The 18,188-nt window shown below is 35.2% G+C and overlaps 1 protein-coding gene across 1 annotated transcript in view; it reads left to right on the forward strand.

Annotated features, from left to right (window-relative positions):
• iav (transient receptor potential cation channel subfamily V iav) overlaps window positions 1-18,188 on the forward strand; it is a 228,609-nt gene that overhangs the window by 203,121 nt on the left and 7,300 nt on the right. The window contains exons 10-14 of the mRNA XM_081742805.1: window positions 4,762-4,913; window positions 8,209-8,425; window positions 10,662-10,823; window positions 12,973-13,161; window positions 13,994-14,109. Coding sequence (XP_081598931.1) covers window positions 4,762-4,913; window positions 8,209-8,425; window positions 10,662-10,823; window positions 12,973-13,161; window positions 13,994-14,109 — 836 coding nt within the window. The remainder of the gene's footprint in view (window positions 1-4,761; window positions 4,914-8,208; window positions 8,426-10,661; window positions 10,824-12,972; window positions 13,162-13,993; window positions 14,110-18,188) is intronic.

Below are 18,188 nucleotides of genomic sequence, written 5' to 3' on the forward strand. Positions count from 1 at the left end.
AAAATTTTGGTTACCAGAGACATCATTTCGTATTACTGGCGAATAAAACTAGAATTTATATACATATTTAATTGCCACATTTGTCAATTAATGTTTGGAATTCTCACTCACGTTTTGGGACATTTAGGGCTTAATCTACCCCCAATCCCCTCTTCTCTGTTCCTTTTCTGTTCTTCCATTTAATACCCTTCAAAATCTTGTTCCAAACTACTTGGTTATGGTGGATTGAGTGTGCTGTTCCTAGTTTGAAAATTTTTGTCTTCCGAACGGACAGACATACAGGATAAATACAGGATGTCTCAAAAGTTCCCTGACATTGGGTAAGTCTGTTATTATCAGAGTTACAACAAAATAGTTAAGAGGGGAAACCATTTCTAAATATGATTTTTTCAATCTAAAATGAAGGATTTTTTTTTTTCTTTTAAATAGGACGAGCCGTTTGGGCTGCACAATCTTTATGCGTCCAATGTTAAATAAAACTGAAACATTGCCATTTACGGGGAGATGGATAAATTTTGTAAAAGTATGGTGAATGGGATCATGTTTAAAATGGGGGTTGGCCATCGACACGTTAGCGTAAAAGCGACACTTCCTTCACTTATGTTGTGGGTTCCGGAAAATGACAACGTTGCATTTTTATTTATTTAACATTGGGAGCATAAAGACTCAGTTCAAACAGTTCAAACGACTCGCCTGATTTAAAAAAAAATCCTCCACTTTAGATTGAAAACATCATATTTGGAGACGGTTTATATTTTGTTGTAACTCTGATAATAAGAGTTACCGTATGTCAGGGATCCAGGGATCTTTTGAGACACCCTGTATATAAGGGAGTTTTGGTAAATTCTCTCTCTAGAAAAAAAAGAAAAAGAAAAAGAATACAAACAGACTACATCCGTGAGGTAACAGTTACATGGTTTTGCGAAAGGAAAGCTTGAGGTTATAGACATTGGCGTAACTAGGATATTTTCCTAGGGGGGGCATGGTCCCTTAGTTCTGAAAATTGGAAGAATCATTTAGAAGACCTTAAGACTTTGTTATGATATTATATATATATATATATATATATATATATATATACAGTGGCGAAGGGTCATAAGAGGCCCTGAGGCCCGGCCTACCCATTTACTTTCAGAAATTATAATTTAAAATTAATTCATTTTCCTTGCACAGAATGCATGATATTTTCTAAGTTGAAAAAAAAAGGTTCGATAAAGAAATCGTGGTTGGCACCACTGCTGGGAGGCTCACCGAGCAGTGTCTCAGGCGCAGTAGAACTACCGCCAAACTACTCAGAAAATCCCGCGAGAGAACATGTTAGAAATGACGTTTTCTTCACCAGCCAAAGAAACCGGCCTCAGCGCTTATCGACTTTCGTTTCTACCTACTAGTTTCTCTCGAGTCCTTCGATTTCGATTCGATATATCAAACAAATAAAGGGCAAGATAACGTGGGCTCCATTCCGTTCCAACTTTGCTTAATTTTGCGGACTAATGCAACGCAAAAACTGGAACAAGAAATTCTAAAGGCGCTGCGCCTATTATCGCAAACTAATGCCCCTTTATTCCGTTGCATTGGCGCAAACCTGTACGAAAACAGACTTTTTGAGTTCATTAGAAAGAGTGTGTTTTTGAGATGTGAGTGATTTTTTTTCTTACATTTGCAAAAGTGAATGATAGAAAATATCAGTATGTGGAGAATATGAATATACGTAATATAATTCCTATTAAAGAACCTTCTATGTGAGTGATCTTTTGGAAATTAATGTGTTATTAAGAAACGAAGACTAACGCCTGTGTTGAAAATAGAACAAACAGAGGGCAAGAGAGTTCTGCATGCATTGGTACAATATATATAAGACTGATTATTTAAGTCTGATTCTGTTTTTAAAGGGGAATTAAGTGACACACAAAATATCTTGATTGAATGCTTGTCATGTGTTTTGAACAATATAATTAAAGACAAAATTTTACAAGCAGAGTTTGTTTCAGTACATGTAGACTAAACAACATATATTTCTTGTGGAGCGCAGATAATGTGATAGTCCATCTTCCCTACCCGATCACGCCAATTAAAACAATTAAATTGCATTATGGCGAATTAAGATCATCTATGAGTTACATACGTCAATTCCATTATGAAAATTGAGATCCGGATCGAATAAGTGCTGTCGATGAACTACAATTGCATTAAATGTATGTGAATTCGTCTTCTTGTATTTACTATTATTATTATTATTATCATCGTTATTATTATTATTAGTAGTAGTAGAACATTGGGCCTACCCTCTTGAAACTTACACCCTTCGCCACTGTATATATATATATATATATATATATATATATATATATATATATATATAGGGTCTATATGTTAAAGTTATTCTCTTCAAGTTATTTAGTTCTCCTAACACGAGATTGTCATGTAACAGTTCAGTGAAAATATATTACATCATAAAATTTGCTTAAAATGGTATATTTCCTATATTCAGTTGCTACTAAATAACTACCTATAATCTACTCTAATTATGAAAGCTTAATTTTCTATTGCTGTTTTACTCGTGCAATTCTGAGCGAGCATGCAATTATTCGTAAACGTTGACTATCATGTTCTCACAAGGAAGGGACATGAACCTGTCATCAGGACATCCAAATCAAACCTAGTGCATTCGATAAACATAACAAAGATATGTTCATGCACAAAAAATTAGGTGCCATGGACAATGGAGTAAGTCCCTGGGGCCCATTAACCCTGTTATATATATATATATATATATATATATATATATATATATATATATATATATATATATATATAATCATAGACTCGCAGTGAAATAGCTATTGCATCAGCATTGTTCATTGGAAAGTCATGGTTTATAGTTCATTCTTTTCAACATGAACCAAGCTTTCCAGAGGTGCTATGTATTGGGGTCCATAACGTACTTGAGAAAAGGAAAATTGGAAGAATGTCGGGAAAATGCCCTCCAGAAATCCCTCCCGTCAACTTTGGGCTAGGGTTTCTTCCAGATATGTTTTTGGGGGCATTGCCCCCCGGAGCTTTGAGAGTGCCCCCTGGAGAGACCAAAATAATACGTCTATAATATAATAATAAATAGAATAGTATCAGCAGTGCCCCCCGTAACATTTTTTCTGAAAGAACGACTGCTTTGGACCTTCTTAAAAGTACTATAGAGTATAAGAAATGACTGTACCAAGTTTTGCATTGCTAGACAGAATAGGTATGAGGGAAAAGCTTGTATTGGTATAATAATAATAATAATAATAATAATAATAATAATAATAATAATAATAATAATAATAATAATAATAATAATAATAATAATAATAATAATGAAAAGCAACACTTTTGAATGAGTAACAATCGCCTGAGTTTAGCAGTTAAGGATTAGGCTTCTTTTTGTTGCTTTTTTTTAGTGTATCTTAATAATTTGCTCAGAAAATTTTAACTATTCAAACATTACTATGTTATAAATAAAATAATAACAATAAGACTAATTTATCATACATATATCAAACAAGAAAAATTACCACGTCAATAAGTTAATTACTTGAAACAAAACAAAAATAAGTTATATTAATGAAGCTATCAAATAAAAAGAAATCGCATACGGCGCAAGTCGAGAGGTCGCTATACTGCCCACTATCACATTGGCCCAGGGATTTTATTACATCCTGGCACCAGACCATATTTAAAAAAAAAAAATCGATGGGCGGACGAGTATAGACAGTATTAAATATGTCGAATACAAGCATCACTAAAATTGTTATGCGTGAATTAAGGTAAATTAATAACATTATTTTCGCCCAGTAGAAAAATTCTGGGGAGGGGCAGCTTTGCTTCTAGGGCGGGGGGCAGCTCTCCCTGCCCCCCTCTAGTTCCGCCTGTGGTTATAGAAGAGCCAGCAAGAGAATGTCCTTGACATTTCGCAGCGCCGTTGCCACTTCTCACGCGTCAAGGCATTTTCGGTGCATCTATATTTTTCTAATGATAGTTCTGTTAATGATGTAAAACAGAGTGACTGTGGTTTTTAACACTAGCACTGCAGTAGGGGCTGCATTTTCCCTCCGCACATGGTAAGAAACTTTAGGGATCATCTCCTGATGACTCCTCTTATAGTTTCAGAGAATCCGAATATTGTCGAATTTGTAACATCTACAAAGATACCATTCTGAGTGAATGCAAAGCTTTCCCCATTAGTCTCTAAGGATGTGGAAGAAAGCGTAGCGTCTATAAAGACGTTTTATCTGCAAAGAGGAAATAAAATAAAATAAAGTATTTTTCAATTTAACGTCCCACGATTACGCTCTTTGGACTAACAAAGACGGATGATTAAGCCAAAGGAATGATAATTGAAGAATTAGTGCAATGAGATTGTGGGAGGAAACGGGAGTAACCCGAGAAAAAAACACGGACACGATATTGTCAGCCACAAACTTACTTTGCCGTAGATCAAACCAAGGACCCCATGCATCAGAAGTATGAGCACTCTATCACTGAGCCACCACGCCCCCTTATCATCAAATAGAAATACATTTGGAATTAACAACTTGTATTGTAAGCACATGCTATAGAGACGTACGCATCCTTTCTTCCCTTATTTCTTCTTATTTTAACACTCTTCTCTTCCTTCCCCTCCCTCAATGAAATTTGTCCCTGAAATTCCTAACCCTGATGATAATGTTCACTATGTACTTTATTTCTTGTAATTTTTAAGACCATTATTCTTTATTTTTACAGACGCATGCGCCAGCCAAAGCGATTTTCCTTGCTTCAAACATCTTGATTCTGGCCTGCATCCCTTTTCGATTAGCCAACGATCGAAAGACGGAAGAAGCCATTTTGGTGTTTGCTGTTCCAGGATCGTGGTTCCTTCTTATGTTTTTCGCCGGGTAATAATAATAATAATAATATATGTCTACTTTTCTGTGTGAAAATTATTTATTCATACTAATTGTTAAAGAAAAGAGTGCATAGTATCTCTTGATTAATGAATATACAATGATACATACTAAATTTGTTACAAGTAGAATTCACTGTTAGGAATATTAAAAGAAGACAACAACGGTATATATAGCCTCATGTTTAATTGGCTAGTGTAATTTGTAATTGCTACAATATAATTGGTTACATACAGATGATGATCAGAAAAATGGAAACACCTGAACGAAATTGCAACTTACCAGATTAATATGGTGTTGGGCCACCTTTCGCCTTCAGAATAGCCTTGATGCGACGTGGGATGGAGGCATAGAGGTCGTGAATGGTAGCAAATGGAATTTTACACCATTCCTCGTGCAGGGCATCGGCCAGTTCTGTGAGAAAAGATGGAGGTGGAAATCGTCACCGGAGTCATATTTCCAAGACGGACCACAGATGTTCAATTATGTTGAGATGTGGGGATTGGGCGGGTCAGGGGAGATGTTGAACTTCATCCCGATGTTCCTCAAACCACGCTGCAACAACGCCAGCTGTGTGAATGGGTGCATTATCATCCTGGAAGATGGCGTCATTGTCCGGGAACAACATCAGGACCATGGGATGCAAGTGATCTCCTAAAATTGCGACATAATCGTTGGCAGTGATTCGTCCGCTAAGTGTGACCACAGGACCCAATGAAAACCATGATATGGCGGCCCACAGCATCACCGAGTCACCGCCATGTTTCACAGTAGGGCGGAGACACTGCAGATCATAAGCTTCTTTGGGCGTTCTCCACACATAAACACGGCCCGTGGTTGGGAATAGGGTGAAGGATGACTCATCCGATCATATCACACGTTTCCAGCCCTCAACGGTCCAAGTTGCATGGTCGCGGCACCATTTGCGGCGTGCGAAAGCGTTATGGTCCCTGATGAGCGGTTTGGCCTGTGCAGCACGACCCCGTAAGTTCATGTCATGTAATTCACGCCGGACTGTGATTGTTGAAACAGGGTGGGGGAGTGCTGATTGAGTTCCTCCGTCACTTGCTCCGCAGTGGCACGACGGTTCTGCGTGACAATGCGCTTTAATACACGGCGTGACCTGTCACTCATGATTTTCTTCCGCTCACTGTTCCGCTTCCCCGATGTGGTTTTCCCGTGTGTTGTGTAGGCCGTCATCACCTTCGACACTGTCCCACGCGACACACCTAACACAGTAGCCACTGCCGTCACAGTCACTCCACATAACCGCGCACCAACAATTTGCCCTCTTTAAAAATCTGAGAGGTCTCCCATTTTACACTACCTCCGTCTGCTGCAGCCACTGGACACTGCTGTTCCACTGCGCCTGACGTAGTATGGAGACCGACCTAACACACCACCACCAGCGGTCCGGCGCTGCGGGCGCCACGACACCACTGCCAAGCCATATATCTGACGTGTTGCCAATTACAGGCGTTTCCATTTTTCTGATCACCATCTGTATACACTAGTAGAATAAAAACTACCAATTACAGTCACCACACAAAATAAAAGTTCTGTGCAGCAGACCCGAGGATATATAGATTCAATGTATTTTGTTACACAGAATCCAAGTTTCGAAACCCTAGGACGATTGGCCATGTCAATTTTTCTTATGGGCAAAAAGATATGAGCGATTTTGGATAGGGAGTACACACGTTTTTCGATATTAAAACAAAATTAACACGGTCAATTGTCCTACGGTATCGACATCTGGATTCTGTATAACAAAATACATCGAATCCATACCCTGGGGTACGCTGCAAAGAACTTTTTTTTTATTGTTGTGTTACGAGCGGCTATCCAAAATCATTCATGTTTTTGGCCCACAAAAAAGGAATTACACGGTCTATCGTCATGGAGTTTTGAAATTTGCGTTCTGTATACCAAAATATATTGAATTCATCCTTGAGGTCTGCTGCACAGAACTTTTCTTTTCTTTTCTTTTCTTTTCTTTTTTTTCTTTCTTTTTTTTTTTTTTTTTTTGTATGGCTGTGTTAGGTGTATTTTCCCTACCCAAAATTGCTTAAGTTTTTCGCCCATAACAAAAGTTGACACGGTCAGTCGTCCTAGGGTTAAGATATTTGGATTCTGTGTAACAAAATATATGGAATCCATACCCTGGATCCACTGCACAGAACTTTTATTTTTGTGGGTGTGTATCTGTGTTGTTATTGGCAAAAAACGACTTGCTTTCTAGCACCAATATAAATAGTTTTTCTCCATTTTCTGCAAAACTACTCCTGGGAATTTACCCTCAGGTACCTCATTTTGTTCAGGTTAATGTGATCAGTGTAATATGTGTGTATATAGAGTGTCTCGGGAGGAAGTGGGGATGATTTTAAGATTATAGGGAATTGGTTGGTAACACTGCTTCCGAAATTTCCCTTAATAACCTTCCTTCCATTGATACCATTGCCATATGTTACATATAGCTGGGAAGGTCATTCCATCAACTTTTAAATGCAGTATGTCTCACTTTCCTGTATAATAACTACAGAGTGAACAATAAGCAATAGAAGGTTTTTTAAAAAAAATGGTTCACAATCTATAACTCTCGAACCCTTCAGAATAGAACCCATGTTCATGTAAACTTTTAACTTAGAATCGCCCATACTTCAATTTAGCAAAATATTGCCACTTCCTCCCAGGATACATTGTACAGTCAGCGACAAAAGTTCTTTCCGTTCGGTAAAATTTATTTTGGGAATGACGATGGGCCGTACACAGTTTCACCGAGTTTCAAGACTGAAATATACGGAAAATTACGACTTTTTTTAATTTATTGAAAGCTATACTCAAATTGTCCTTCCAGTCTGAAGTACTTATGAACCTAATTTTATCAAACGGAAAGAACTTTTGTCACTGACTGTACATCTCATCATGGGACAATATTCCTGTTAAACGAAAATCAAAGTTTCAGAATTGGTTATAACTTTGAGTTGTACCTCATTAACTGCAGTGTGTCTTTATGAGAATATATGAGTGATCGTGCAGCAAAAATTTTTAGGTTTACAAAAAAAAAAAAAATGTTTTTCTGAATTTTCTCGAAAGCTACGCATGAGGGTTTGCAGTGACACTCATAATTTTGTTTAGCACAACGAAATCTGCCTGTTAATATTATTTATATCTGTGGGCATTTATTTTTCGTTAATCGCTAATAATACTTATATTGAACTTTATGTACATCCTTTTTCTTTTGGATGTATTAAAGCTATACATTTCTACTTTGTTCTTTTTCCAGGGCTGTTCGCCTAACAGGTCCTTTTGTGACAATGATCTACAGCATGATTACTGGAGATATGTTAACATTTGGTATCATCTACTCAGTGGTGATGTTCGGCTTCTCCCAGTCATTCTTCTTCCTGTATAAAGGTCACCCAGCGGTCAAGTCCTCCCAGTATCACTCTTACCCTGCCACCTGGATGGCTCTCTTCCAAATTACGCTTGGGGATTATAATGTAAGTACTGACATACTTTTTTTTCTGTTTTCTTAGTAAAAAAAAAAAAAAAATTAGGTAGGTAGCTATTATCATCTACGCTACTGCCCTCTTAGTAAAAATATATAAGTAGGTTTCATTATCACCTACTTACCTACTCTTGTAGTGAAAATATATAAGTAGGTTTATTATCACCTACTTATCTTCTCTCTTAGTACAAATAGGTAGGTACGTTTCAGGCCGGTAGCCAGCCCAAAAATGTAGGGGGGTCCGATCCAACCATATTATAGTTCATCGCCATATTATAGTTCATTTGCAAGCCTACCGTGAAAATTTTAGGGGGGCAGCAAAAATTATGGGGGGCCCGGTCCCCTAGACCTCCTGGATACGGGCCTGGTAGGTTTTGATATCTTCCTCATCTTGGTAAAGATAGGTACATAAGTATCATTATCACCTACTTACCTGTGAAAATAAGTAGGTTTTATTATCACCTACTTACCTTTCCTTTTAGTAAAGATAGATAGGTACGTAAATTTCGTTATTACTTATTTACCTGTCTTCTTAGTCAAGATGGGTAAGTAGCTGTATTATTACCTATTAACCAGCTCTCTTAGTAAAGATAAATAGGTAGATATTTTTATTATGTACTTGCACGTTCTCGTAGTGAAAATAGATGAGTAGATTTCGTTATCACCTACTTACCTGCCCTCATAGTAAAAATAGCTGGCAAGGTTTCGCTATTACCTACTTACCAGCCCTCTTAGTGAAGATAAGTAAATAGGTTTTGTTACCAATAAAAGCAAGCATGGAAAATGGGCATTTGTAATTTTGAAGAATAGACACAAAGATATAACTTGAAATAATGTACGTAAATATCCAAAGACATACAATAGCTGAAATTAAGCCATGCATACGCGTCCAAATATTAAGTACAGAAACACCTAATAGTTAATTGTAAAAAATATCTTGAGAAAGAAGCACGAAATTCTCTCCATGAATGCTTAATAAATAAATTATTTATAGCATCTTATCACTTTCTTATTAGTAGATAACTTATTAAGAATACTTTAATTTGATACATTTTGGTAATCTGTCAATAAAATCCGGTATTGCGATTCCAGATGATAGGGAGATGTTTTTTCAAGTTGATTAATATAACTGTTATTATTATAACTGTTACTAATATAACTGTGATTATATTTTTGATCATATATATATATATATATATATATATATATATATATATATATATATATATATATATATATATATATATATATATATTCAAAATATCGTGGATGTAGTGATGTTCACGAGACGAATCGTAAATTTTGTACAAGTCTCGTCTGGATTCTCGAGGAATCTTCTCTTCTCGTCTCCATTATCAAAATGCTTTTTACGTCTCGTCTCGTCTAATAAATTTATGAATAAAATGAGTGTTCTGTCTTTTTTCTTAATTTCATCCAGAAGTTGTCAATGTTTTCTCATGACGAAAGGTCCATAAAGAGTATGTCATAAATAGATTTAAAGCATATTTATTATTGGAGTATATTGTCGGAACAACAATGTAGAGCGATTTTCATCATACTATATCACCCCCAGGAGAGCTGGATTACGAAACCACGCCACCCGCCTTACCTAAAATCCTGATGTGAGGAACTGCTGTTATATACTATAATGATCGGACGGAGTCGTGAAGCTTGGCCTAGAATTACTAATTCCAGTACCCAATAGATCGCGAGGATATGTCACGGTCGTCAACCCCCATTCATGAAATTTTGCCAGTGTCGTCTCTTGCGCTATACAGAGAACATCTGAGGGTGCAGTATTGTCGAATTCCCTCTAGGTTTCATTTTATTTATTTTTGTTGTTGTTGTTTTATATTTTTGCTATTATTATTGTTACAGTTTAATTCGAATAATTGTTAGTATTCGTATTATAGTTCTTTAAGTATTGTTTTCTTGTCCTTGTTTGGCATGTCTTCTAAGTTTGCCAACATTGTCGGTGCCTTTCTGTTGTTTCACGTTTTCTCAAGTGTGCGTTCAGAAGACAGCTCCACGAATCGTTCCGAATTCTAATGACGCATCACACTTGAGGCAAAGGAGTTTTGTGAATGGTGTAGAGCACAGGTTTCACGAGTCCTCGCTGACACTATAGAATAGTGCAAAGTACTTATGTATTCGAGAAATAAAGCGAAGATTAGTCTATATTTTGACAAACTGTAACACCTTTCTTTTCTATTTTTTTCTTCTTTCAGTATTCTGATTTAAGTGGAACTACGTATCCAACTGTGGCGAAAGCTGTATTCGCAATGTTCATGGTTCTGGTGCCGATTCTCCTGTTGAACATGTTGATTGCTATGATGGGAAATACTTACGCCCATGTCATCGAACAGAGCGAGAAGGAGTTTGTGAAACAAGTAAGTAATGCATAGAAAAATGTATTGTTAACACAAAACAATTGGTCATTAGCGTAATTTGAGATCAAGGTATTTATGAAAATATTATTACTCAAAATTTTTTGAAATCTATTTGATTGGTAGAACATACCAAATTAAAATTGGAAACCTTCTGTCAGATTTATTCACTATTAGTAATGGTGTTCCTCAAGGTTCTTCTCTGGGTCCATTACTTTTCTCAATTTTTATTAATGACTTACCAACAGTTTTAAATCATTCCAATATCTTACTTTATGTTGATGACATTAAGCTTTTTAGAGTAGTAAACAATATTGAGGACAACGTTAGGCTACAAGAAGACTTAAGTAGAATCATTACATGCTGCAAAGATAACGGTATGAATATCAGTTGTTTGAAAACTAAGTGTATAATATACAGTAACAAATCGCAATATTATGTGAGTCAATACGAAATACGAGGTATCATAATACAGAAAGTTTACGCAATGAAGGATTTAAGTGTAACATTTGACAGGTCATTACGCTTTGGTGATCATATACAAAATGTACGTAATGGAGCAAGAAAAATAACTGATTACCTATCAATGGCCTGCTTTTTGTCAGTCTGACACATATGTACTATTATATAAATTACTGGTAAGGCCGAAACTAGAATATGCATCGGTGACTTGGAACAGCCTAACAAATACTCTTGTAAACTAACTTGAAATGGTCCAAAAAGTGTTTTATTCGAATGCTTTGTTTTAAGTTGGGACTGGACTATTACTCTAGCACGTATAAATATTGGAGAACATACTTTAAATTGAAACGACTGGCTGACAGGAGAAAATTGATTGATTCTGTTTTAGTAGAAAAGTTACTTGACAACCAATGCACCTCGTACTATACTTCAGAAAATGTAGATTTTAAAGTTTCAACATACGGTACAAGGATAAAAATTTTATTGTAATCACATAATAGGAAACATATTTTAATTTCTAGGATTTTAACAAACTATAATGAATGCATATACTAAAACATGGCTTTAGTTTAGAATTTTTAATGTAACTTAGTAGTTTTATTTTTACTTTTAATTTTTGACTTCTCATTGTTTTAGTAATTGACATAGACTACACTGTCAGTATTTTTATTATTAATAATTTATGTTAAATAGGTAATTATAATGTTATCACTAGCACTATAAATTATAGTGCTAGAATAATGTAGGATAAGACAGAGTGCTGTACTTTAGCTGTTCTCAGCACGTAAAATAAAGTTTATTATTATTATTATTATTATTATTATTATTATTATTATTATTATTATTATTATTATTATTATTATTATTATTATTATTATTATTATTATTATATATTTAAGAAAAATGGAAGTTCCCACGAAATTTACCTTCACACATTAACAAACTGGGAAGCAAATTGAATCGAATTTAGGATGTACTAATGAAGGACTAATGTATCATTAAGACAACGTCGAAGTCTTGTATTACTGTATTGATTATGTTCAACCATTATCTTAATTGCAATAAATTTAATTACTGTTTACTATTCTTTCAGTAAGTAATTTAATCCAGAGCATTGCAACTGACAGAGCCGGTGTATATTCATATTTTTAGTATGAGATTTCAGTAATAATTAAAAACGTACCAAATAGTCACACCATACAATACAAGTAGAAATTCATAACTATGAAAATTGAGCAATAATGTCTTACGACAATTCCAATATTTATGGTTTAAATTGGGCTGCCAATATAGGGCTTCAATTAATATAAGATTTTTTAAAAAAAAATAGCATGTAATTAGATCAGAGTTATTCAACCTTGGGTAAGCATATTTCCAGAGGTACGATGGGGGATATTAAAATATAAACACTCACCTCACTATAAAGTCAAAAAAGTTTGAGTTCATAACAAATTTATAGCATAATTATCTTGTTTATAGTAAAACTGGGTTATTTAGTTAAGAAGTAATAAATTCTGTAATTTATTTTTGATGCAGCTATAATTTGGGTTAAGGATAGCTTAAATCTAGGGGTACATGCTTGAATGGAAAAGTATCATAGAAGCTCGCGAAAAATAAGGCTGAACACTATTGTGTTAGATAATAACAATTATAACAACATTCATAACAAATTAAACTTGTTTCTTTATAGTGGGCAAAAATCGTGGTGACTCTAGAACGTGCAGTAAGCCAAGTGGATTTGCAACAGTATCTCCAGGAATACAGTATTAAGTTAGGAGGCGGCGACGATCCTAGCACAGAACAAAGAGGTGTTATGGTTATCAAAAGCAAGAGCAAGACAAGGGCTAAACAGAGGAAAGGAGCTGTTAGCAACTGGAAGGTAAGAATTTCCAAGTAAAAACAGAAAAAAAGTATAACAGAGAAAGAAAGAAAACTTAAAGTAAGTAAGGATAGCCTATAACAAACTTAAGAGGCTTCATTCCGGCGAAATTAAAATACAGCTAATTTTACAGTAATTATGTGGTATCTTCAAATATAATAAAAGATAATCGAAATGTGGAACAAGAGCGCCCTAGACAATATTATTTTGCGTAAGGTATCGTTATCACAAGTCATCTAGTTGCTTTCCATTTTCAGCCGTTTAGAAACGCGAAAATAAATGCCGATTTTCAAAATGGCTCGAAATCAAAAGCAGATAAGTGAATCGTGATAACAGTATCTCCTGTAAAATGATATTGTCTAGGGCGCTCTTGTTCCACATTTCGATTATCTTTTATCTATTTGAATATATCACATAATTACTGTAAAATTAGCGGTATTTTAATTTCGCCGGGATGAGGCCTCTTAATTTACAACGGTGACATCGATATAGCGGGCTACAGAGCTCAAATCCAACACTAGTCTGAGAAGAAAAGTGAAAACTCTCACTAGGAACGATCGAAAATAGTATGATTTCGAAATTTCTGTATCTTCTTGTAGCAAGCGAATCTATTGTAAATAACATGTTGCATGCGCATGAGAGTTTGAGTTTATTTCAAGCATTTCAACGTTTCTTTTTCCTCCTGAAAACCAAAATAGATTCCAACGTAATGTTTTAGTTACTGGTTGAATTCGAAAGCTTATTTGCGCCATGTTGACATGTACCGTTAATCCATTCGTTGTAAAACAGTCAGACTTAATGAAATGTAATATTTGTGAATGTTTATTTACAGCGTGTTGGCAAAGTGACGATAACCGAGCTTCGGAAACGTGGGATGACAGGAGAAGAGATGCGAAGACTCATGTGGGGAAGAAGTTCAATATCAACACCAGTAAAAGTGCGTCATACGTAAGTATCTCATATGTCTGTTATATATAATTAATGACAATCTATGCTCTAAATTTACATGAATTTCACTTTTAACAACCCACAGATCATAGTTGCAATATGATGATAAATTAACATAACTGAAAATATAATTTCTTTGCATGAATCGTAAAAATGATGTAAGATATCTTTGAACATATGTACGAGGTTCTACCGAAAATTTCTGATAATTCACTTGTACCTTTAAACTATTCACTTGTACCGTAAGTCCTTCTTGACTTTGTGTGTTTATGTTATTACTTTGTGGATTGTTAATCTATCCCAGTTACTGCGTTTCATATTTCATTCTCTGTATAGTATTTCCGTTGGTTGTCGAAAAGGCATTTATTCCGAAGTTGGTCGTCCGCCTAGTTTTTGGCAAAAAGTGTAATAATTAGTTCCTTTCTTTACCAAAGTTTAATATTTAATTCACATAGTACGGCCAAGCGAGCGTTAGCGAGTGAAGGCGGGTTAGAGCCCCGCAGGGCACGTTGTTTTCTGTCTTTATTACAGCCAAATGGGAAGGGGGACCTGTGTTCTAGAACCTTGCCGCCATGTTGGTTATATTACCGTTACATTGAAAAGTATAACTTTCTCCACGTTTCTTTACAATTATTTGCCTACTGCATTTTCTACAATTTAATTTAGATTTATTAAGCCGTGACTTTTACTTACTTTTAATAGCTTTTCGTGATTGTCACCAGCCATGTTTACAAAACAAATGCTCATTACATTCCCACAATTATTAATCTATCCCAGTTACTGCGTTTCATATTTCATTCTCTGTATAGTATTTCCGTTGGTAGTCGAAAAGGCATTTATTCCGAAGTTGGTCGTCCGCCTAGTTTTTGGCAAAAAGTGTAATAATTAGTTTCTTTCTTTACCAAAGTTTAATATTTAATTCACATAGTACGGCCAAGCGAGCGTTAGCGAGTGAAGGCGGGTTAGAGCCCCGCAAGGCACGTTGTTTTCTGTCTTTATTACAGCCAAATGGAAAGGGGGACCTGTGTTCTAGAACCTTGCCGCCATGTTGGTTATATTACCGTTACATTGAAAAGTATAACTTTCTCCACGTTTCTTTACAATTATTTGCCTACTGCATTTTCTACAATTTAATTTTAGATTTATTAAACCGTGACTTTTACTTACTTTTAATAGCTTTTCGTGATTGTCACCAGCCATGTTTACAAAACAAATGCTCATTACATTCCCACAATCCTACCATGAAATAACCTTGTACCAAGTAGTTCCCTCCGCTTGCCAAATAATTCCATGTTTAGGACCGTTTATATAAGAAAATAATCACAACTTTCGCTCTCCTTATACATTATCAAGCACACAAATAAGCAAACTATTCATTTCTTCCCGATAAATTTTCAAAATTTTGCTAGAAACGGACCACCAACTTTCGAACTTAACCCGTCGAAAAAATAGTTCGTAATAGCTACAGTGCATATTTGAAAAATAAAGTACAGAAAGCTAATTATAAGATACTTATTCGCAAGGCCTAGAAACCACACACAATAGCTGAAACTTCATTAATGGCTAATTGTAAAGAGATTATAAAGACAATCCTGGGCTTAAAAACTGCTAGTGAAATTTCGAAAATTCATTTCTGTGCTGTCACTGTCACTAAGTTTATTTCCAACTTCATGTTTGTGTGAATTGGGCTTATCAGAATTAACTGAAATTAAAACAATAAAAGAGGATAAGTGTCAAATCCGTCGATATAGAAAGGAGTCTTGCATTGTCAATGATTCCTCCACGGACCAACCGCCTATGTGTAGTTAAGCAGGCAGAAGTACCATACTACTTGTAAAAGTATGCATACAATTATACACGGTGTTCCAAAAGTAATGGTAAAAAATGAAACTACAGATTCCTGGCACCAAAACAAGAAAAAAAGTTTATATGACCTATAGTCCGGAAGTGGACAGGGGCGGAGCTAGACAGCTTCGAATACGAGAGGAAGGGAACTTGCCGACTTATACCTGTTTATTGTTAGCACGTATGACCTAGTAGTTTGTAGTGCTACTCTGTGTAAGATACTGCGTTACAAATAAAGTACGTCGCTGTAAATTCTGCCTGTTATTTCATTACTTACACGACTAGTTATATTTGTTCTTATTTCTACTCTCTATCTGCAAGTTTCTTTCTGGTATACCACTTTCCACTGCCCTCTGATATGCAACCATGCTAAGTGGTTTTTGCTTTGACTCCCATTGTACATGTGCGTGCAATCGTGCCACGGATAACAACTTTTTTCTATGTGGTTTCCATTTTTACTGCACTGTTTCAATAGCCCTGACGTACAGACATTCGGCAAATCCCTAAATGACGTATGGAGAATCTCTGGTGCAGTTATGTAACATGTGTTTAACATGTCAAGTCAAGATGTTCTTTATGTATTTATGAGCCCCCTTCCTAGTTCCTATCATTATTCCGCTAGCAGGTGTGAAGTTCTTTTTCCCCTCACATTCGAAGCTGTCTAGCTGCGCCCCTGGCCACTTCCGAATTATAGGTCATACAAACTTTTTTCTCTTGTTTTGGTGCCAGGAATCTTTGGTTTAAATTTTTACCATTACTTTTGGGACACCCTGTATACTACTTTCATAGTAAGCTTTTTTTTTTTTTTGTATTTTGTACAGTAGAATAACTTCGTTATGAAGCTTCCAAAGATTTGTTCATTCTACTTTTTTCTTAATAAATTTTAATTTAAGTTTATAAATTATAATAAATGAAGAATTCCTTTTTGTTTAATAACAAAATTATATAATAGCTAGCATTGATTACCCGCGTCGCTGGGTTGAAATAAAAACTTGAAATGCACAACTGCTTACGTCATATGTTTGGTAAAAATAACAGTAAAAATTAAATATTACTATTGTGGGTTGAATTTTATTTAAATGGCATTTGAAGTGCCTTTGTTCATCTCAGCGATTGTGAAAACTGTGGATTTGACAGTAATATCGATCATTTTTATACATTTCCCCCTCATCTGAACGTCTGGTCGTTCCTTAAGACACAAGGGAAACATTTTAATACTGGTCTTATGTTATCAGTCAGTCAGTGGCGGCTGTTGGACGTTAAAAGAGGGGGGGGGCAAGACATGATCTAAATATTTGCATATAAATGTTAGTTTTCCTCCTGCTTCTAATATTTTGTTTGTTGAAAGGTTGTATAACTAATAGGATACTATCTTTTTCAGTAAAAATACCGTATATAGTATTTCATATTTTATTAAGTAAATTGACAAGAACAAGAGCAACGTCAGTAGGTAGTAGCTCTTTGTACTCTTAAACAACAAAACTGTAAGAAGAGATTTGATTCCTTGCTCATGAACATCTTAAAATTCTGTCTGGAAAACTGTGATATCAAATTATTGAAAAACAAATTTGCAAAACAAATAAATAGAAAGGACAATATTAATCATAGTAATAAATAATGATGCTCGTTTTGCAAAAGTCATATTGAAACAGGAATTAATGAACAACTTAATTTTTAATTCCACACATGCTATTAAATCTATGTTATTACTTTTAGAAAATGAAAGACAGTAAATACTACAAGCATATGCTACGACATTTAAAGAAATATTTGCTTTTGCAACTTCCCGAAACATGTTCGTTACCATTAGGTGCAGTTTTCACTTTCTTGGAACACATCAAAACACAACAATACTTAGAATCACACCATACTCCAGTTATACAAAATAACACTAAAACCTAGAGTTATGTTGAATTCACTAAATTTAATTGTATATACACTCGTACACCCCTAACACACCACTTCACTCATATATTGCACTACAAAACAATGGAAAAGGTAGAAGTTGTTTCTTATTACGCTTTTTTCCCTAACTTTAGAAAAAAGAAGAAAAGTCATTTTAGGAACTGTCAATTTTTGTGCAATTAAAAAATAACTTGTGAAAGACTTTTTTTTTCTTTCGCGAAATGATTTCTGAATTAGTTTCAAAGCGGCTGACTAATATTTCGAGCCCTTGTAAGAAGTGAAAGTATGCTGAAATTGTTGTGCTCCAATAGGTTAATTTTGGGGTTATT

This window comes from Thermobia domestica, chromosome 16 (assembly GCF_964235325.1).
Source record: "Thermobia domestica chromosome 16, izTheDome1.hap1.1, whole genome shotgun sequence".
Lineage (NCBI taxonomy): Eukaryota > Metazoa > Arthropoda > Insecta > Zygentoma > Lepismatidae > Thermobia > Thermobia domestica.